The sequence below is a fragment of the Stegastes partitus genome, unplaced genomic scaffold (assembly GCF_000690725.1).
Source record: "Stegastes partitus isolate 25-593 unplaced genomic scaffold, Stegastes_partitus-1.0.2 Scaffold692, whole genome shotgun sequence".
In the NCBI taxonomy this organism is placed as follows: domain Eukaryota; kingdom Metazoa; phylum Chordata; class Actinopteri; family Pomacentridae; genus Stegastes; species Stegastes partitus.
In genome coordinates, this window is record NW_007578423.1 from 297,984 (window position 1) to 321,433 (window position 23,450).

Below are 23,450 nucleotides of genomic sequence, written 5' to 3' on the forward strand. Positions count from 1 at the left end.
GAAAACTGCCTCACGTCAGCTGACATTTTTGCAGTGTGTACGTGATGGTCGGATTGTGTATCTCACCGGGGGTTCTCGCTCCAACCACAGCACTGTTTGACAATGTCATTTCTTCCTCCCAAAGACCATAACCAGACTTATCACAACAACATTAACCCTGCACAACAGACACTATATCAACAATTCATCCCCCTCCGTCCTCCTCTTTACTCGTTCCTCTGAGGTTTTCCATTAAGAAAGATCTGTGTTAAAGAGAAGGAAACAGATGAAAAGCAGAAGAGAAAAGAGATTAAATAAAGACAAACAAGCGTGCGGTCTGGGAAAGCCATTAAGTGGCGTAAGTAAACGTCCAAGTGCGCAGCGGAAATAAAAGGTTGGTGGGGGTCGGACGGAACGGGTTTGCACTGTACTATGTGTAGAGCACAATTGCTGATGTGAGTATTTTTAAGTTCCCATAGATTCCCTGAGTAGCTGTCGACTCCTGGAGCTCAACAGGGCGTGAGTGAATGCTTGGAGTGAAGAGTGCGGTGGAAAAAACAGCAGAGAGGGGAGAGGTGGGCACAACAGCCACCTCCTAACACTGGGCCCCTGTAGTCCACTCTGGGTTATCCCCCGCTGTAATTCCACTCTCATGCAAGAGTTGCTGATGAGAGCCACTAAATCTGTGTGTACAAGTGTGAGGGCTCTTCCTTTACGGTCCGCTTTTGTACATTTGTGCCTTCGACCATCCGTTCCACATTTTACAGCGTGACCTTGCTCAGCTGTTGTGTGTTGTCACAGAGCTGCCTTCAACCCCGAAGCAGCTCAGGACACTCTGCCCGGCTCTAAGTGTTGATTGCTGGATGAAAGCGACGCTGAAGCAGGGGCACTGTAATAGAAAGAGGGGGCGTGTACCTTCGCCACAGCGAAACTTTGATTTTTAATCCCTCAGGGTACAAGCAGAGCTGGTCTGTCTGTCAACACCTTCTTCTTTCGTTGCCGCCTGGCCTGGTTTGGGCTGCTGAGCGATGGAGAGAAAAAGGAAACTGGAGGAGGAGGAGAGGAAACCGGGCTAACAGGGGGAGTGTTGTAGTGGGAGATTCCCAGTATAGGATGCCGTTGTGCTGGTGTGTAGTTTGCACCTTGTTTTTTCATCAGGAGTTGGTTATGGACTCGACTGTGAGACAACCTTCTTCCCAAATTAGATTCTTCTTCCATTTACATCCATACTTCTCGTAGAAGGCAGAAATATACACACCTATGCTTTTACAACCATGACAGGTGAATTTTTGCCACCTTTTACTAAACTTGCTTCCTTATTGTTTCAGATGAATGAAACAAAAACAGTTCTCAACTTCTCATTGGATCCTAACTCAAAATGTAACCCTGCCTCGCTCCTATTTTTAAAACTGTATGAAACAAACAGAACTAGCTCTCAGTCAGGGTGTCGTGTTCGGTTCAGATAATTTCATTTGAGTTTTGGTGTGACCGCAAGATATCCTGATAATCATTTTCCTATTTAAAATCCAACACCCTCACTGAGTTGACACAACTGTCATTCTTTTTAATTATTGAATATGCCTTTTAAATCAGTTGTTTAACAGCCAGGACAGGTTTTCGTAAGCTGGAATGATTACTTAAATCAATTATATTGTTGCTATTGCCACTGAATATTATAATCCTTTGCTATTTTGGTGATTGGTTAATTGCATCAAGCAAAAAAAAATCCAATCACTCCAGCTTATATGTTTGTTTTTCACTATTTATGACAGTTTCTTTTGTAAATCTTCACTTTCCCTGCATGGGGTCAATTAAGGTGATCTTATTTTAAACAGTTTTTCAGTTGAGTAAGAGCAAATCTCTAACAAATTAATATAACGTGGAAATTAATATTGTTTGTATTAAATGCTATTTCCAAAACAATTGGTTTTCAAACACAAGGTCCATTTGGAAAGTTCCGCCCAAGATTTCCGACAGATCTGTCACATTACTTGTCACCAGTCTGCATTAACACGTTGCCGTAAAGCACAGCTGTCAACGGTTGATTTCGTTTTATCGCCATCAGTGAGTCCGTCAGTGCTGAGGCTAAGTAAAGAGTTAAGGATTAGTGATGTTAAGTTATGTAATGGGACAGGGCCCTGGGAATAATGTCTAGATTTGTGGCCTGTGAAGGACTCCAGCTGCATTCCCACACGTCATTCCACAGACCTGCATGTTCCATAAACGAAGCACCAACAATTGACAGGAACGCACATAGCAAGAGCAACCCGACTCTGCTATTGTTATAGTCCACTGCAAAACTCACACAATGCTGAATGCATGTTTAAGGTCAGCTTCTCAGTTTGATGCAGGCAGTGAAATAAACATTTTATTCAAGAGTAACGATTATATATTTCACTTAAATTTAACAGCGCTCTGCAGTAGATGTCAGACGTGTAAGTGATGAGGTCCTGGAGAAAAAGAGCAGATAGGGTCTTCTTTGTTTTGAAAAACTTCAGAACAAACTCCAAACACCTCATTTCTGTTTCTCCTCGTGAATTTCACTTGCAGTAGCTCCAGGTTTACATTTGGCCCGGTGCTTGTTTGAGCAGAACAGAGCTGTTAGTGTAACGAAAACACATCACGGTGAATTATCTCAGCATTTGGTGATGTCGGTGGTCAGATGATACAGTGGGGCCGGTGGGAGTTTGGGGACCACCTCACAATGCATTCCTCAGAGGCCCTCTGACAGGTGATCTCCCTACAGGGCGCTGTGCTCCATAACCCTATATTTGTGTCATAACCACAAGCCTGTCTGTGTGTCACAGTCATAGATTTAGAAAGCTCCACTGAGGAGGAGGCTGTGTTTGTCAGTGTCGCTATGTCTCAAAACACCTGTCTCTGCTGTCCCCAAACTCCTGTAGCCATGGTTTCGGGCCTCCTCCACAGTAAACACAAGTGGCATTTTCATCTCAAGGAGAAGCAAAGGAAACTTTTGCAACTTCTACCCTTGACCATTATAAAACACATCACTTTGACACTTCAACACTACTCTCGGGATGACTTTGCAGCTTTGAGGTGCAAAGTTAGCACTTCTTACACTCAGCAGCTCCACCAGAGATCACTCATTGTGCCCGGAAACCTTCGTAAACAACATAACTACTGGTGCCGTCTCTCTCTCCAGATCGCTGCGCGCATCTCACACACTCATCCTTCCCTCCCTCCTGGGTTTCTGTTTCTGCGCGTCAACTCACCGGAGAGAGGCTTTTCATCTTCTGTAAAAGCGAAACCAAATGCGGGCATCTGCGCGCGTCTATTTGGGCTTTCTGCGGAGTTTTTTAAGAGTTGCTCGCTTGCGATTCTTGTCATCACACTGATGCGCTTCACTCCTGCGCGCTCCACCCCGCCTGCTGCCGGAGCGGAGGAGCGCTGGACCAGAGACACGCACAAGGAGGGGAGAGCGAGCTGATGTTGGCGGCTGTGGCGAGGCTCAGTCTGCCAATTACAACTACAGAAACAGCTAGAAGAACTTCATTAAAAGAACTGTGGCGGCTGAAGTTAGTTTAGACGATCCTCTGCATGGCCGTTGCACTCGCTCGTTCTGGAGCCTCGATTAGTGATTTATGTGGCTCAAGTGTATTTATAGGAATAGATGAGTGACTTGATTGAGTGATGTCAGGTAGTTAGCGGCTTGCTTTCACAGTTTCCTCTCAGTTTGTGCATGTGTCAGTACTTGATCACGCCTCACACCTGACTCTCCAACAATGATCGCTGAAGGTCACGTTTCAGCGCGACGCACTTCTCCAACTGCTGTGCATCTCGTCTTTTGCGACTTGATTTACAGATAACTTTTTAAATCTTAGCAAGTCAAACCGTAAAAATAAAAGAAAGAAGCAGGGATGATATCTGGCTCACGCGTGCGTTAGAGTCCGCTTTAAAGTCAAGACAAACCGGACTATGACTCGCTCCAAACTTTGCGCTGCGCTCCTGTGGATGATCCAGTGAACCGCGTCAAATCGCATGCAGTTTAATCGTCGCGATGTTAGGAAGCCCGTCTAACAACGGCGGCATCAGAATGCTGGTGCCCCCGGCTCCGAACGACGACAGGCGGGTAGAGTTTGTGGCTCTCACCGCCGTCCACACGGAGAGGAGCGAGCCGTCCACCCCGGAGCGCGGACACCCGTCTCACCGCACAGGTCTGCTGGGCACCCCGCTACCAGGACCTCCAGGACCCCGGGCCAACGCGTCCGCCTCCAGCAAGCGCTTTAGAAAGTTGCAAAATTTCCTCTACAACGTGCTGGAAAGACCAAGAGGATGGGCATTCATCTACCATGCATTCATGTAAGTGCACTTATTATTGTTGTTGTTATGATTGTGTTCAGTTGGAGCACATCTGTATTTTATTTTATTTTTTTGCATTTTCTTTTCTAGTAGCAACTTTTTAAAAAGTCTCATAAAGTTACAGAAGGAAGCCACATGCTATGAGAAAGCCTACAACCAATCGGGTGTTTTTGATGACTACATTCCAGCAGCTCTTTGATGAATTTTCCAATTAACCGAGCAGAGTTGCTTATGCGGCAATTAGCTCCATCATATGCCATACATCATCCCAACATGGGGCCCACTGTTCAATTTCCCCTTGTCTGACTCTCATTAAATCATCAGGACGACTTTGTATATTAAATTGAATTCGTCCAAATCCACAGGGGCAACTTTTAGAATCAAAGCCCTTTTTTGTGAACATTTTTGATGCCTGCTGACTGTCATATCTGTTCAAACAAATGACTTCGCAGCAAGTTTCTGTTTTCTACGATGACATGCTTTACTAATGACTTTGAACTGCAGAGGTGTGAGTGATGTACTTGCAAGGATGTTAATAAAAACCATCACTTTTGTTAATTGATGAAACCTCTAACATACGCTTGTTGCACGACTTTTCACACTCATTTATTAAAGCCTTTGGAGAAAAATCACAACAATAAACGCATGCGTCAAACAGAGACGTGAAACTAAAGCAACTCACCCTCCTCAGAAAGTTTTCAGTCAGCGGTTTACCCATGTGCTATATGTTCTATGTATTCAACATGTAAACACTGGAAAAGTATGAGCTCACTGGTAGAGGTGGTGTTTCCACTGTGACGCACCAGCAGCTTAAAACTACTATGTGAAAAGTAAGTCACTCGTTTGATCAGCACTTTAAATCAAACTGTTTTAAACATGTACCCAGATTTAAATGTAACCTCTTTCATACCTGAACACAAATCGTTGCACAAATTGTTGGTTTAAATATCTCATTAAAAGTCAAAGTTCACCCCGTGCATATTTACCCTCTCTTAAGTGTGTCAGTATATTTCAGTCTCTTTTAAAGTGAAGGCCAGGAGGATGGTATAGTTGCGCTCCAGCAGCTGTCTTCCAGCTGTGTATGCGCCTGGCACAAAGTGGACAGAGCATTACTGTATCTGTGGGAGCTCCTTGGACCGGGTCGTGCTTTCCGTGTCGTTGTTTAGACAAGTACAGCTGTCTGCCTGCCAAAGCTATCATGTGTTTATAACAGAGGGAAATCCCACTGCAGGGCCACGACTCTCATATGCGTTCTAATCATATACCATCGGTACATTAGTGAGAGCAGGCCGGTTAACGCTGGTCTCACTTTGTCCTTAACCCCGTTTCACTTCTCTCTAGTTGTTTCTTCCTTTTCCATTCCCACGGGGCTGCAAGCATGTCTTTGCGGCACACATAGGATGACATGTCCTGCACCGCTTCCAAACCGCCGTGTTTCTCATTAGGAACGATGGCCTTTACAGTGGCGGTTGCCGGTGACATTCTCCCTGACATTACCGGGTGTTGGAGTGGATAGCAGCTCTGCCATTGTTGTTATTTCTCTGTCAGGGAGGCAGGGCAGGCACTTGGAGGTGTCCAGATCATGTTTCAGATGCCACGGCCTCAGATAGACGGAGCTGGACTGATCTTGGAAGTGAGGCCCGTTTTATGCTGCCATCCTAAACGGGCTGCAAATATACATGAGGCTGAACCGCTGAGGCTTTTCAGAAATCTGTAATATGAAATATCTCTGGCGCACATATGTCTCCTTGAGTGCAATCATTCCCATGACGCTGCATCACTCTCAGCTGTGCACTTGTTTTGATTAATCACATGTGTGTTGCTCACCAGGCTGAGAAGTGTACCATGCGTGAGGAAAATTAATTCTGCAATGAAGCTCAATTAAGGCTGCGTTGATCTATTGTGATTAAATTGAGCCACACACTGCTGTGTAGGGTGCTGCGCTAACTTCCCTTGATCCTTTAATTAGTCCTGCATGGTAACGGGGGACCCTGGAACAGATGCATCGCTTCTGGAGAGCCTCTCTTCGCAGGTGTATGTTGAAGTGTGTATGGAGAAGGGGTGAAGTAGCTCTCCACTCTAGCGTCTGTTCATGGACCTCCACTTAAGTCCCACCAGACTTCTTAGCGCTTCCTCCTTCTGTCACAGCTGCATGTACGATGCATCCTCGTAGGGACAGATTTCTCCCTGACACAACAGCCTTGGATGACTTTAACATCCCTGCTGAACAGTTCATGTTACATTATTGTAAACATCTGTATCTTGAGGGTCTCTGGTGGATAAAACATTTCTCACACGCTCTCTTCTGCAAGTGTAACAGCTGTATGCTAATTCAGATCTGGCACTAAGTTTCTCCTCTCTTTTTTCTTTATTCGCATCCATCTACTAAACTCATCTAAAAGCCTTGTTGTCTAAAATATATAGGAGTAAGAAGGCAGAAACTTGCTGAAAGACTCAAAAGTGTTCTCGGAAAGTTCTGTAAAAAATAAACAGCTATGAAGAGTTCCTCATAAACCTGAACGGTTGCTCGGACAACACAGCAGGTTCTTGCATTTGCAGAGACTCCGGTTCAAATGGTGCGAGGACCCTTTGAAATGTTAAGTGCTGCTTGTCTTGTAATGGTCCCTTCAGTTTCACAAGAGCAAGACCTCTTAGACACCTTTAAATCCGGTCTCTTTTGTTTCATCTGCAGTAAACCTACGGCTAAATCTGTTAAAGTCTGTACAAACGCCAGAAGGTCTGGGTTGCAAGGAAGTGTGGCGGATCAGCATAGTTCAGACCACATTGTATTTGTACTTGAATTTTGTTGAAACAGTACTTCTGTGTTTCTTGAGGACAGCAATTTAAAACCAGTATTTAAAAACGAAAAGTATTAGGTTACGGTAATATAAAACAGAGAAAGGAACCAGAGAATCATTAGAATATTTGCTTAATAATGGACCTGAATGAAATATCGACAGCTGCAGTCGAATGCCTAGCTGATGTGATTCATCTGCTGTTGGCCCTGTCGTCTCTGACTCTGCGTTTACTCGTGTGAAATGTGAATTTGTGTAATGTTGCCCCCTGAGCTTGGCAGATGCCCATCAACATTCATAAGGATCAGTTTCAGTGTTTCCCCTCACCTTTGACCCGTCAGCCATTTCTACCATAGGCGGTGCCACATATAGACCATCACATGATCTGCTTTGCCCATATTAATTCATCCCAACAGGAGGTCTTTTAGGGCCACAGAGCGCCAATGTAAAATTAGGTGACCAGTCAAGGATCAGGTCATACTACGCCAACTATTATCAGCAATTTGGCAATCCAAGAAGACATGTCATGTCTTGATCTTGGCTTTGGCTGCATACCCCATCTTAGTCTTTGACATGGTGCTGCATTCCACTGGACTCCAGCCTGATTGTACAGCGAGAGTGCATGAGGATGGACAGGAAAAAGGAGTCGGGACCGAGCACTGGCCGGCCATAGTGATTGATTGGCTCAAAGGAGGGTGAAAATATACTGGTCATGTATTATTGATGTCTTATAGAGGAGGAGCAGAGACGTGGAGCAAAATTATAGCATGGAGGTTTGAGACTTGAGCTCGAGCTGCATCACCAGTATGAGCGGAATAGAGAGAAATGCCTTCATGAGTAGCTGTTTTGTGACGAGCTCTGCGCTAACCCTGCTGTCAGGCTAATTGAGAAGTTAGCAGATTTTCGCTCTTGATTGTCACGTCACTGTCTGCTCTGATATGTTAAAGAGAATTTAACGTATCAGTTTACTGCTTATGAGGAATCCTGTTAACCGTTCCGTAAAGACTTCTGTGGCTCTGGAGGAGCTTTGTCAACCCTGATGATGTCAAAGAGATGTCATCAGGGTTATCTTAGACGTAAATTTAGGCACCGAGTTGGCTTGTATGGGTTCAGGGTAAGATTGTAGTTTGAGTTAAATTATTAAGGTTAAGGGACCTTCATGCCAAAGTTACAGTGCCAAGGTTCAATTGAGGTGAAGGTAAAACAAAACCAACATTGACTTGGAAATGAGAAACAAGCCATGGTTTACTGATTTGATTGATCCATCCTTCCACCCCAACCTCCTCCCTACGCAGACTTTGTTTCTCTGTTATAACCTCATATGACTTCTTCCTTTGTTCCCGCCTTAATTACTGTAGCTGCTTGCTGGCTTTGTTGTCTGTTATTTTTTGAGCTTGCTTAAAGGGCTGATCTCTGCAAGAATGCGTTACAAACTGGAGGTGTTCAGTTTACCAGAGAGGATTCATCGAACAGAAAGGCATTATAGTGTTGCTATATACAAACGTTAGGATCAAGTGTTTGTGGCACCAATACCAGGGGTTAAAAGTCTGACTGTCGAGGTCTTTGCTGCTTTGCCATTTGTCTTTTGTGAGCTCTCAACCAAGCAATTGCAAAGCTAAATCCCTAAAGCACCATTTGAAGGCATCTTTTCTGAACACTTTAGTGCTTGCAAATCTGTTACAGTTTTTAATAATGCATCAGTAATTATTTTACAGAAATTATTAGATATGACAACAGTAGCTTCACAAATTTCCAAAATAAACTTCTCATGTTGGATAAATCTTTTGCCAGATAAACCGTTCAATGTCTACGGTGTGCGGGCAACCCTTCACTTTAACCTTTTATGGCACAAGCACCAGTGACAGTGTCTGTTTATGAACGCTTGAGCCTAAAGCCACATTATTTATAGATGTTGAGGGAGATACGGACAACAAGACTCGCAGCCTAATGCTCTTCATAACCGCTCCACTGATGGTTGCCCCAGAGAGGCCGTATGGCTGTCGTTTACTCTTCACGCATCTTTTCTGCGAAGAGTGCTGTACACGGAATTCATCTTGCGAGCTTTTATTAAAGGTGAATTGCCTTTCTGACATTATTAAACTCATTTGGCTCAGACAGCTTGTTGATTGAATGTGTTCCCTCTATCTGTCTACTCTTGCAGTTTTCCCTCCTTCTGAACCCAGTTTGAGCCAGCTAATCTACTTTCTCACCCGGGTCATGGAAACAGTCTGGTCTGCTTTTTCAGGTTTTCAACCACGCGACACAAAATCTGCTAAAATCGGCAACCTCTGGCATCGTCCAAAAGCTACTGACGGTGTTGGGCCTTTTTTTATTATTAATAGTTTGAGTAACGTCAGAAAATAGCTCTTTGTTTTGTTTCTTTTTTTTGAAGTCAGCACACAAATGTGTTTTTATTGATGACTAAGTAACAGAGAAAGAAAGGTGGGCCAGAGACGGAAGTGCCACCGTAAAATGGCTCTGTGAGAAAGCTACTCGGCACTTTGTGTGGGGTTTTTTAACCTGCTCAGGGCTGCGGATTGGAGGCTTGTTGTTCATTTGCCGCTGCTGTTTTTTTTTATCTGTTCACCTCAGCAGGTTGTGTAAATTCTGCTCCATTAAGAATACTTTATGACCCAAATGCCTTGTCTCTTTTTTCACACTCTCCCTCTCCTCCATCATCCCTTCCTTCCCTCTCCTCCTGAGTGGGAATATCATCTCTCATTTGCTGTACTGCCCTGTCTAATCGACTTCCCCTCCCTCTCTTCCTCACTGCCTCTTCCTCTTTCTTCATCTCAGTGCTGGATGACTGATCCACTCTTTCTGTAGAAGCGCTGTATGTTTTATACACACAAAAATATATCATACGTAGCTACAATGTAGATAGTAAAACAGTCGCGTAAGCAATCGTATGAGTGATTGAACGTTTTCGTTACTTGTTACTGTCAATATTCAAGCAAAAAGGGCCCTACATCTTCTTATCCCAGTTTTTCAAATGCGACAATTTGCAGTTTTTCTTTTTCATTCGATAGGAAATTGACTATTTTGGGGTTTTGACCTGATTGGGAAATTATGATTTTCAATATTTTTTGACATTTAATGAACAGAATCCTAATTATAGACCAAAATTTAAGACCTTGGTCAGTGAAATCGGCATAATTATACATTTTTAATGATTCCTCACCTCCCTATGAATGTATCTGTGGCTCTGCTTGTCTTCTCTTTTTTTATGAAGTATTCAGAGAGACAGTCCAACAGTAAAAATTCTAGTAATATTTCTGTGATAAAGCATCTTTGGCATTTCCTTTGATTTGAGTGAGGGAGGAATCAAAATCCCGTCTAATGAGATTAAGGCCTGAGTAAGTTGATTTGGCAGGAACTCAGAGGAGACGATTTTGTGTTTCTTGACATTTTTAAGGCAGTTTTGGAGACAGACAGGGGATCATTTTTGAGTCAAGATGTCTTAACCAGTTGTGATTGTGCTTTCTGCAAGAACTACTGGTAATCTGAGATAAAATGTTTAAACTAAATCAAGGTTATTTTAAATATCCTTGTTTTCTTGTAAAACCGTTAATGCTGTTCATGTACACACTTTTTAAAAAGGAAGAAGGAGAAGGAATGCTCAAATAGAAGGCAAGATGTTGCGAGAGATGTATTTTTTTTAGTTTATTCCTCCCAAAATGGAAACGTCTCCCACTCCTATAACTGCGGATATAATTTTCCAAACTACTCAAATGACACTAGCCGCACACGCCTCTGTGTTGTCCTGTCGTTGTCGCTTCATCTTTTAAAAGTCAGAAGTTCTTCCCAGCCCCCTCTCCACCTGGCCGGTGTGCGCAACAGTCCGTTTGAAGTCCTCACGTCATTTGTCCTGACGTCTCTTTCGATGGCCTGTCACATTCTGCAGCAACTGCTTTAACCTCCTTGGCCGTCCCGTGGCTTTATTTTTCCACAGAGCACTAACATCGCAGTGTGGCAGAGGACAAGCCAAAGAAAGAGGAAGGAGAGAGCTTGATTTTGGTTGCAAAGGATGAATGATAATAATGATAATGTGATACTCTATTGATCCCCGTTGGAAAATTTTCCTTCCACTTGTCCCCCTTCTACGACAGCTACAGCCGGCAGAGATGTAATGTCTTGCTCAAGGACACATCAGAAGGGTAGATGCTTGCTAATGGTGACTTGAATATGAAAGGTAATCGCTTCAAAGCCAGCCGGGTTAGAAAAATAGACAGTTCCTGATTCATCCGATCCCAGTAGATTAAAATATAAAAGGTTTTGGAGAGATCGAGTAAAGACGTTGGTGTTCATAGCCCGATCGTCTTTCAAAGGAAGAAAGGGCTTCTAACAGGACGTGTGATTTGTGTGTACATGGAGGAAGAGGAGAATGGGAGTGAGTTGGAGAGAGCGGAGAGGTTAGTCGCTGTATTAATTTCTCCTTTCGGGGCAAAATGTGTCTCCCCGGGGAGGGGACTGTCTGTCCTGGGATGGCCAACCAGGAATCAGGTTTCCCCCAATATCCAGCCCTGCTCCCGGAGCTCACTTTCACCCAGGAGCAGGACAAGCGCTCGCACACGTAGCCACACACACATCCCATTATCGTCAGGGGGAAAGCAAACGACTGTTGTTTATTTACTTGACAGTGCAGAACACGTAAAAATACTGAAGGTGAAATTCTGTACACACACACATAAGCAAACAGCAGAGACCTTGAGCCACAGACAATGATTTTGTTGTATTCTCCTGCAGATAGGTGGTCAGTGGGGGTGTTGACACCCCCTAATCTGCAGTAATCTGTGTTTATGTAATGTTGTTGTCGCTGAAGCGGGCCAGGAATACTGTGGCATTTGGCCGGGAGGGTCTAAGGGAAATGCCAAGAGTTTATTTTGATTATTCAAGACCCTCTAAACACTCCAGTTCTGCTTTCACAGCCAGGAAAATCAAGAGACAGTCTCCCAGTTCTCCTCTACTTTATGTCTTAGGCCTCTCTATCTCTCTGCAATGTACTGTGTAGCATCAGTAATTTCTGCAGAGGTGGCGAGTCTGCTCAAGTAGACATACTACAGGGGCTGCAAATACTGACAAATGGTTGTGTCATTTTATTGTAGCCATTATTCAAAACAAAATGCTGTAGGTTGGGGATTTTGTTAATTTTCTGGAATTTTTGCCAATGTTTCCCCCCCGTGTTCCTGTGAGACTGTATTGTTCAGACTGCAAGTTCTTCTTTCTGCAGCTGCTGACACATTTGTGTGTACACGCTGATAGTGAGGATGTGGGATAACTTCACTTTGATTTCACATTCCACTACACAAATGTTACAAGATGCCAAAGTAGCACATGAAGAGCTTGTTTTCTCCCCAAAAAATTTAAGTAATCCACAGAATGCCTAAACTGAAACATTTAACCCTGTTCAGGACTTTAATGTTGCCATACGTAGAAGGTCTTTCATTGCACCCCAAGAATGAATATGTGCAAAACATTTGTTGGTATTCATTATAGACTTATATACTATGTTAAATACATTTTCTGATAAGTTGATGTATTTTTGATCCCAAATGCGAGACAAATGTCCCTCTTTTTATATATATAAAAAAATCTTCAACAACAAAAAAACATCTGTCACCTAAACTAAATTGCCTGGGGTCCAAAAGACCCCAAAAGTCCTGAATAGGGTTAATATCAATGTGCATGTGTGAAAAAATAAAGTTGAAGGCACACCTTGATGCACACACAAAGACAGAAACACACAAGAAAAAGACATCATGAGACAACATTTAACTGTAATCATTCATTTCTGGTTTCTATTTGGCTACAAATTTCCACCCAGCACGTCTCTGCCGCTCTGTTTTCAGAGCTTGCTCTTGGAGCTCCTGACTGTTCTGTCTCTGTTTTGGTTCTCACATTGCACTGCTTTAAATTAAACTAACACGGGACAGTCAAAACCCTGCACTTCAGCAGTCACTGTAGGCAAAACAGAGCAACTGTCGACAACAGACAGCACTGCAAATCTGATTCCATTCTGACGGGAAATGTGCTAGAAGCCACATGAAAGCTGCTCTGTATCATCACCTGCTGGAAAATGTTGCACAGCTGCTGCACCGTTAAATATGTGTCTGTAAAATCTTGTTTGTATACAAAGGCAGAGAACAGCTCGGGCACACTGTCACACTCTGTACAGTAACAAACCCTTACTGCTCAGCATCTGAGTGTGGCCACAAGTTCAGATGACTTCTTTCAGTGACAGAAAGCATGCACGACTACAATGAATGAGGTGAGCAGGATGGACAAGTTCATCAAGGTGTTTAGTGTGAGTGTTTAGAGTGCTTAGGAAGCACGGTCTGTGTGTCGCCAGCAGCTGCGAACACCGTAAGGCAAGTAGAAAATAAATCAATAACTTCAGCCATTATCTCTCAGCAGCACACTTAAGGCCTGACCCTAATGGGTGGCTGCACCAGCACACCACCGATAATCAGCAGACTCTGGATATTCTGGAAACTAACTCTGTCGCTAACCGCTGATGAGCAATTAACATGTTAGTTTATACAAAATGCGGTATGGCACGCTTTTTGTTATCTTATTCACTGGTTTAAATGTCAACGATGCTGAGGCATTCAAGGATAAATCATGACACATTGGAAGGTGAGGAGTTTAACTACTGGTGCGGGATGGAAATCTAAATATAACAGGAAATGCTTTTTTAAAAAAAACAAGACTCAAGAGACATTGAAGTGAGTTGTCATGTCGCTCCAATTATTTGCTATCAGCTGGTGTAAGGTCATATGGAAAAAAAATCCTTCATCATTGTGTAGGTTGTTGTGTGTTTTCATTTTACTATACATTCTAATATTTATTTGTATTTTAAATTTAAAATAAATTCAAAAACCTATAATAAACTGCTGATATTTGAATATTAAAATCATTTTTTGTAGTTTTCTTTCTTTTGTTTTGTCCAATTGAGCAAAGTAAATACTTGGCAAATCAAAGTAATTCACCAAATTGATTAAAAAAAAGTAGTTAAGCAGTCCTTGTTGGCAATTTGACACTGCTCATAACTAACTAATACACTCAGATAAATGTTAAATGCCCAAATCACCAACAGCAGAGAGTTTTTATCATCCCAAAGTCTTCAAACTCTGTAATCCTGATTGCTTGATATTTATGTGGTTATATTGTTAGACATTCTTTAGCTACAAGGAGGTCTTTCAAAGTAGATGTGACTATTTAAACTCTATTTATGTTGGTTGAAATGAATAAATAATTTGCACCAATGTAAATAACAATGACAGCTAAAACATGTATGCAGTGAACTCTAATTGAAAGAAAACTGAACTTAATTTGAGCAAAGACCATTTCAGTGTGGTTCCTGATGTACGTCCCCGCTGAGGTGGGCCAGTCTCATTGATGTAACTCAGTCCAGCCCAAAACTGCTTCTGTGTATCAGACTGTGTCTCTCTGGCTGCTGGTATTAGATTTTATCCTCCGTCCACGTGTTTGTAACTTTACCCCATCAGGCACGTGAGCGCTGTCGATAAACTGTAGTTTTCAGGATGAGGAGGCTGCATGACTGTGCAGGCGCACCTCGTGTGTACGCATGGTTACCGAGGCGCGCATCACACGCAAGCCACCCATGCATTTCAGTATACCTTTGTCAAGAGCTGCTTTACTATTGGCGTATAGGGCAAACACTGGACTTTCTTTTTCTCTGCCCCTCTTCATCCTTCTCTCGCCGCTCTGTCTCTGGGTCTCATCTCTTTATATCCTGGGATAGCCCACGTCTCTGTGTCTTTCTGCTGCTGTCCCTGCCTGGCTGAGCCCGCGTGCACGGCCCAGCTTAAGTGTTGTTAAGATCGTTTTAATTTATAATGGCAGTCACTATAAACATGTGAGGAAGCAGCGCCATGGAGACAGAGCTCAAACAAAATCACAATGTAGGACAGTATTTATAAGGTCTGCCTCGCCTGCAGAAAGCACTTTGCAAAGCGTGCACGTGGGTGTGTCGCCGTGTGTGTCTTTGCTTGCGTGGCTGAATGTGCATGCTGTCAGAAAAGGTCTTGATTGGCGTGTGCATATTTGCAAGATATGTGTGCATCCATGCATGCGTGTGTTTATGGAGATTGTTTGTGTGTGTGTGTATATACGTGTGCGAATGCCCGGCCAGTGGCATCGTGGGCAGAGCATTAACTGTAATCAAATGTTAACGAGAAAGCCGTAATTACGCAGGCTGCCTGTCACTCTTGCGAGCTTGCTGTTTCCTGCCTTACATCCTCTCCTGCCTGAGAAATGTCTTATTTGCAACTGCTTCTCTTGATCAGTATCGTTTCTTCTTTTCCTGTCAGACGGTTACTTTTTCAGTTCCTGCTGCTGTTATCTGCAGCTCTGCCCTCCTATCAGTCTTTTCATCAGAACATTGAGCTTTCATTTTTGTCTTCTGCATCTCTCTATGTCTTTATTTTTTATTTTTTTCTGTTATTAGATCTTCTCTCTCTCCTGCATGAAGTGATTCAGTGTCAACAAGTGTCTCTATGAGGAGAGAAGGAGGGGGAGAAATTTTGCCTAAAAGTCACATTACCCCTGTCTTCCAACTCGGTTGCTGCTCTGGTCTCGATTGCACTAATTTTACTCCCTTTTTCCCTCTGATGAATGGCTACTGATGAGGAAAAGGTTTCAGCCCGTGTCAAAACATGTTTTCTTGCAGAAAATGCAGGAATGTATTCCTGTCCGAGTGCGAAATACACACATAAATGTAAGCTGCCTCATCAAACTGTCCTCATTTTTGCATGTTATGATGTCATGCAGGAGTCCTGGTGTCTTTTCAGTCCCTTTGCACAAGACAGCTGCTAATGCTGCTGCACACAAACACGCAGTAAATCTGCACCAACCATTTTCACCCTGTAAGTGTGTGTGTGTGTGTGTGTCTGTGTTAGAGTGTGTGTGTGTGTGTGTGTGTGTGTGTGTGTCTGTGTGTCTGTGTTAGAGTGTGTGTGTGTATGTGTGTGTGTGTGTCTGTGGACCCTCTGGTCTTCTCTTGGCCCTGAGATTAAAGCAATGTCAGCAAGTGTGTGATGAGACCTCACAGACGATACCTCTCTCTTTTCCATTCTGGCTCTCCTTGTCTCGCTGTCTCTCGTCTGTCCAATCCATTATTCAGCCACCTCTTTCTGTCTCTTGTCCACTATTTTTTCTCATTATCTATCTCTCTGTCTGACTGATACTAACTCCTTGTGGTCATTGCTACTTTTACCTTCACCCCACACCCCTCCTCTTTCTATCTGAATATATATTACCGTACTATATCTATTCTCTCTCTCTCCCTCTCTCGCTCAATCAATCATTTTGCCCCCCTCGGCTGCCAGACCTTGTGGTGTCCTGTGATGTCCAAGCAGCGTCTCGGGGTGAGCGTTACTGAGGGCAGTAGTAAGAAAACATGCTGTGTGCTGGATGTGTGCAATCAGACTGTGTAACTACAGTGGTCTGATGGAATAAAGGCCTCATACAGATGTCTTTTGGACATTTATTATCCCTCCTTCATTCAACTCTCAAGCTCGTATCAGCTAATAGACGGGTCCAAGTACGTAAGCACACACAGCAAAAGTATCAAATCATCCACGTAAATGCAATTCAGCAAATTCTATACACAAATATGAAGCAAATGAAACAACAAAATCACAAATGACAGTGCAGAGTATGGTTATTATATAAGCACGTGGGCTCTTTTCTCTCCCAACCCATAATGCAACAGGTTCGCCCTCATCATGTGACCTGCTACCCTCTACATCAAATTGAAACATTACAATAGAGAGCACTTTTTACCAAAACATTTGTTTTCTGGTGGTATATCTTAGTCAACTTTGAACTCAGCATTACCTTTTTAACATCTCATGCTCTGATGGAATTACGACAGAAGATATTAAATGAATTTGTCAAAGAAATTTCAATACAAACTGTCACAGATTTTCTTCTTTTTGGGCTTTTGCCTTTATCTAGAGCAGTAGAGAGAGACAGGAAAGGGGGGAGAAGAATGGGGAGAGCAAAGGGTCGTGAGTGGGAGTTGAACCCACGATCGCTTCATCAGGGAACTATCGCCCCTGTTCATGGGTCGCCCACTCAACTAGGTGAGCAATAGGGGCGCCCCAGTCACAGATTTTCTAACACAAACATCCACACTTGCAAATCTGAAGATATGTGAAAATGACATGGATCTCCCCTCTATAATCACGTATACTCTGTTTCAGTATAGTACAATATCTGGCTTAAAGATCCTATGACAATCTTTAGGGATAGAATCATGATCTGAACTGTTCTCCCCACAGATTTAGTTGAACTCATGCAATGCACAATTAGTTGTGCCTGGATACAAACCCTGTCACTCAACAATTCATATTTGCTTTGACACTTTTTGCAGGATGTCGGTCCGCTCCTGCGTCACGCTGTGGTCTGTTTACAAAATAAATTTCCCCTCCAAGATGTGCAGTTTGTCCAATCGACCTAATTGTCTCACAACCAATCACTTGTGCTTAGTTTACATGGAGCTGGAAAGTTTAAACAGTGCTGCTGATTGTTTATTTAGAGGCCCTATATTTAAGTATTTTATTTTATCTATTAAGATGGTTTGCTGCTAACCAACTAGCCCCAGCCTGCCCTGTCTCATGTTTCCCTGCCTTCAGACTGTTGTACCGGTCATCAGGGTCATTCAGCTGCCTCTCCAGTGACTCATCCAATCGTCAGACTACAACTCAATCGTCTAACTTACTCTAACTGACCCGAGAGTGAGACCTTATAGGAAGTTTTTCCCCAAAACCCACCATACTGAGTTGCAGTGTTGCTACAGTATTCCAGAACAAACATCCTGGCATCTGGACTTTACTGATGCACAACTGTTGACCATCTTTTTTAATCCACACTGAGATACAAGGAACATGTTTTCAGATATGCAACTAATGAATGAACTGATGAATGTGCGCGTACTCACATTTAAGTTATTTATTTCGGCCTTTTTTTTTATTTAGATAGGACAGTCGAGAGGGAGAGAGACAGGAAAGTGGGGGAGAAGAATGGGGGAAGGACTTGCAGGAAAGGGCCATGAGCCGTTGGCCGCTGTGTTGGGGACTACAGCCCCTGTACATGAGTCGCCACTTCAACCAGTTGAGCTATCGCGGCGTCCATTGTTTCTGTGTTTTTTATCAGATCAATTTTGGCAAAAGGGTGCATTAGCTTGTAATGTAGTACATTGAGATTCTGCAGTTGTGTGGGCTTATAGAGAAAATAATGACAAAGTGTAATTTGATGCCCATCACACAGGGCCAGTGTGTGTTGCCCGAAGACCCATTAAACCCTCGACTGTTTTGTTTAGGAAAAAAATATCCTCAAACTCAGTCTATAACGGCTCCACAACTCTAAGGCCAAAACAAACAATATGAATAACACACTGAAGGGAATTTCTTTAGTCTAGTGAGATTCAGAATGAGATTTTTTTTTAAAAATCCAGCAAATATTAACATTTTACTTAGAATGTATCAAAAACAGAATGAATAGCATCCCTTTATTATTATTATTATTATTGTTATTATTAGCAGTCAGCAAACACTGATGTTTGCGACCCTGATCTAAAATTTCTCAATTGCAACTCTACCTAATTTGATACTACATCCCTTTTTAGTCACAGTAGTACTAAGCAGTCTCTACACTGAATGTGCCACGCTCTGCAAACTTCTAAAAATGGTTTGCATTTTAATAACACATACGGCCTGGTGCTGGTACAAGGCCCTCCAGGGTGGAGGGTGTTAAGAGATACTAAAAGGACAACGAAGACAGAATAGCAACAAGCGAAAGATCTCAGACGTCTGGACAGTGAGAGAGCAGAGAAAGAGGTATGGCGAGATTCAGTATAGGGATGAATAATTCAGCAAAGTGTTATCTCCCTGCGCTCAGCTGCCCATCCCCTCCCTGACCTATCACCTAATTGGTTGCAATGAGTTAAAGAGGGGAGCAGGTGTGGCTGAGAGGTCCGAAAGTGGCCCGCTTGGATTCTGGCTGGGCTTCAGCTAAACTGAAAACAGGAGGAGAGGAAACAAGTAGAGAGGAGAGGAGAAGAGTTAGGGAGAAAAGATAAAAATTTAATGACATGGAGCAGAGAGGAACGCATAATCAATCCAGTGTAATACTCATATCTTAAAAGCAAATGTTGATGTCTGCAGTCGCTGACTTCTGTTTGAGTATCTGGTTATGGTTTGTGGACAGAAAGTGTAAACCCAATGAGTGCACTCCATCCCGCCTGGTGTTTTCGTTCGCCGGTAGGAGGATGTGTGTCAGAGGGAAAAAATAACACAACACTGTACATGAATGAGGTATTTATGACCCGAAATTTAGGCAAACAGAAGGCCCGTTTTAGGCATTGAAAACATGCTTCCTGTGCAATATTCATTCAGCGAACAAGGGCCAACTGTTTTCACAGAGTAACGTGATTCTGCAGTTCTTTTAATAAACATGTGTTCGCTGTGAACACATAAAACAAATGTGGAGCGGTGCCCTTTATCCTACAAAAAGTACATCCTGCGTGCTCTTTTACCCACTGCCTCGGATTGTGTTGTTGCTTAACCTAGACGGAGTAAAAAACAAAGCAGCTTGATGTTAAAATCTCACTCTTGGCAACGATGTTTGTGGCTGGAGGTGGAACTCAGGAAGCGGTTGTGGAAAATGGCAAAGTCACTGCAAATGTGTGGCGTGTTTATGTGGAAGGTGGCTTCGCTGAGGGGGGTGATGTAAGTCCTGCTTTACACGGCTCTGGACTTTGTCTTCAAATTACACATAACATAAAGACACTGACAGTTACACAAAGACACTCAGAGGCAGACGGAGAAACATTCGGTCTGACACCGGGCCGAGGAGTGACACAGTGCAGCCCCCTCCGTGCGATGCGACCTGGGCGCCGCCGTTTAACCTCAGCAATGGCGCAGATAACGTTTGCAGGCAGATACAGAAGCAGGATCTGGTTCCTCATCGCACGTGAAGCTTATCTCTGTCCGGCCGAGGGATCGCCATCAAAGAAGAGAGACTCTGGCCTCGGGGGGGTTGCCATGGTGACCGGCTGTCAACATAGTAGTAGGGATCTGCATTTTAACAGGCTGCACGTGTTGACTTTACTACACTGTAAATCATCTGAAGTCCGTTCAGTTTGGAAACTTAAATTCTCCCTGCAGCCTCAGAAATGCCAACTGACTGAACTTGGGTTGAGTATTTGGTCCAAAGTTGTTTCATTATTAGTATTTAAAATGTAAAAGCATTTGAGCTCATTACAGACAGGTGGGACGATGCATTTTAGACTGACTTACATTAACATTACTACAATTTAACCAGTCAGAAGAACTTAGAACTTAAGCTGTTGAACCCATTTTGGACCAGAATTAGTACAAAGCCAACATGCAGGGCTGCTTCTGAATAAATTATTTGTCAGGTGGACACAGCTACACTGTGGGGTTTTCCAGTGGCTTGTACTTAAAGGCATATACTATGTGTCACAACCCAGTTCACTTCCAGCAGGGGTCTTTTGTCACTCCTTCTTATTGCCCCCCACATATATTCACTCTTTCTGCTGTTAAATACAGGAAAAAAAAACAAACATTGCATCTATATAGTTGTTATGTAGTTGCTGTTTGGCATCACAAGCTATTGAATTCATGTGTTTTTTTCACTGTGCACGATGGGAAGTGTGTGTTTAGGAATTAATAGTTAATGTTGTATGGCTGTTAAATAAAGGTTTACAGATTACAGAGGAAGTCCATGTCAGTAAGTGACAGTTTTCCACTAGAGCCTGGCTGATAAATGACTTGGCCGATATATTGGCAGATTTTTTTAGTTTATTACTGGCACTGTATTGTTTAAAAATGACGATAATGGTTCAGATTTTCACTGTGCGTAGACCTCAGATTTGACTTTGTGTTAGTAATGATTCCTGCAACCGTTTGTGTCCTGCACAAATCCTGTCAGCTCCTCCTTGAGATCCGCTGACCACCGGGGTTGTGCGTGACCTCTGCTCACTTTCTCACACCCCTTGCCTCAAGCTGCCGGGCCAATCCCATTACCCCGAGTTCAAATGTTACAGTCACCGCTTTCTTTTTTGTTGTTTCTCAATCCTCGAGAGCTCCCCCTGACCCTCTGTAATCCATCACTGGAGATCCCCGCTGCCATCATAACACGATTAGACCTGTCACAGAGTAATGATGATTGGCCTGAAATTCAGTCATAGCCTTAGTCAAGGAAGGGGGCGGGGGTGAAGTGGGGGGGGTGTAGGGTGTGCATGTCTTTTGGTGGGGAGGGGGTTCGCTTCCTATAAACCTCTAAGAAGTCACATGGTTGACTCCTGCTGTTGCGTCTTCTGGGTGAAGTTTGGAAGTTTTTCAGCGCAAAAACGTGAAGCATTAAGACTTGGTGTCAACTAGCGCTCCTTCCCCGACCTCCTGCGCCGCTGATCTGAGCCGTGTGAAGGTTGAGCTAGCGCTGGTGAAATGTCAGCGTTATACAAGCACGCTGGTGGGTGAGGCGGCTTGCCCGTACACCTACTAAAGGGTTTGTAGGCTCTCTGCTAATTGGCTAGCTCCTGGTAACAATACCACAGCTAAATGTCAAAGCTCTCTCAGCACTTTGTCTCCACCCTGGTCACATCTCCCGGTTCTGTAGCGTTCTCCTCGCTGACAACTTCTCCATAGGCACTAAAGAGCAGGAATCAGAAATAACATTAGAGACAATGGAGCCCATGAGCTGGACTGCAGTGGGAGGATGTGTGTGTGTGTGTGTGTGTGTCTGATTGTAAGCTCATCCAGGTCTTTATGATGGTCACCATTTTTTTTTTTTCTAGCTCAGTTGGCAACTGATGTCAATATTGTTAGTATAAATCACAGTTTCATTTTCCCAGCCTCTTTTCCCTGCAATCACATAAATCTCCTATAATTTATGCAAACAATTTCACACTTAATTGTCATCATGTTGTAAAAAAAAAAAACAAAACACACACACACACACACACATCCATCTGATTTCCCGCCAGGTCAGAGCACCACCAATCACCAATAAATTGTGTGTAATTACTATTAATCCAGGTCCGGTTAGATAACACAAACACACACACACAAGCTTGTGCAGCCCTCGTGAACTCATTCTCACATCATGACTTTCTCCTCCCTCTGTGGTTATACTTTAATTTCACTCCATTTACCGGTTAGATATGTGACCACGCTGCACATATTTCTTCAGCCTCCAACCATCCGTGCTGCATATTTTCACACAATCATGTCACTTGAAGCACAAGAAGTGTCAAGTATCCTTACAAAGAATATGCTACATGACTGCATAATACGCATTTATTGAACCGTGTGTGTGTGTAAGCAGTGCATGACAGTAGGAAAGAAATCAATCTGCTCCACAGGATGGGTTGTGTTAGAATTTAATGTATCTCCACAGAAACAAAATAGGGGGATAAGTGCACTGCATCAGGAAACATTGGAATGCCGCTTAATTATGATTCATAAATTGCTTTGCTTAATGAATCATCGCTGATAACAAGAAGAGAGCTTCTCATGAGGCAGATAAGAAGAGACATAAGAGCAACACCTATTGTAAGCAGGCAAAGGCAACCCTGGGGATATCTCAGACTGTAGTTTGTAATATTTTGCACTGCTTTTGTACGAAAATACATGACAGTATATTGTTGAGTATAGGAATCCTCTACTTTGCACATATTAACATTTCCTATCTCGTTGACTTACTTTATCTCTCCTTTGTCACACTTTTCTTGCAACATTTTCTTGATTCCTTTGAACTGATGTGCTCCGTTCCAAGATAACCGGTACTTGTTTCAATTAGATTTTCACTTATTAAACTGTTTTCAAGGCCAGAACTGCCGCTGAAGACGCAAAGGTCATGTCCTCTCTGTGCTCTCTGGGGATTTGTGAGGCGCAATCCAAAGAGAACGTTTTGTTACATGCCAATTTTGGGTGTTTTTTATTTACTCCCGCCACATTTTATTTATTGAATTTCCCGTCTGGGATAAATAAAGTATTTTTCATTTCATTTCATTTCATTTCATTTTACTCACCGTAGACTCATTTTTTACTTCAATACAAAATCCTAAATCTTTTTGGAAATGGCGCAACCATGGCTAGAAGTAGAGAGAAGGCAAAATAGTCGTTTGTGTAATACAACTAAATTATGATGCCATGAATCATCCTAAAAGAACAAAATAGAAAACTAAATTTTGTTAATTATTGATTTTATGAAAACTGAATGGAATCAACATGAACAGCATTTTTTTATGTGCCCACATGTTACCAGCTCTGGGAAAAAAATGGTGATTCACTCCATACTATC

General features: G+C 43.0%; 1 protein-coding gene across 4 annotated transcripts in view; it reads left to right on the plus strand.

Annotated features, from left to right (window-relative positions):
• The first annotated feature begins 3,220 nt into the window (after positions 1-3,220).
• kcnq4 (potassium voltage-gated channel subfamily Q member 4) overlaps positions 3,221-23,450 on the plus strand; it is a 51,120-nt gene continuing 30,890 nt past the window's right edge. For all 4 annotated transcript variants that reach the window (XM_008290740.1, XM_008290741.1, XM_008290742.1 and 1 more), the window contains exon 1: positions 3,221-4,299. In XM_008290740.1, coding sequence (XP_008288962.1) covers positions 3,998-4,299 — 302 coding nt within the window. In that variant the 5' untranslated portion in view covers positions 3,221-3,997. The remainder of the gene's footprint in view (positions 4,300-23,450) is intronic.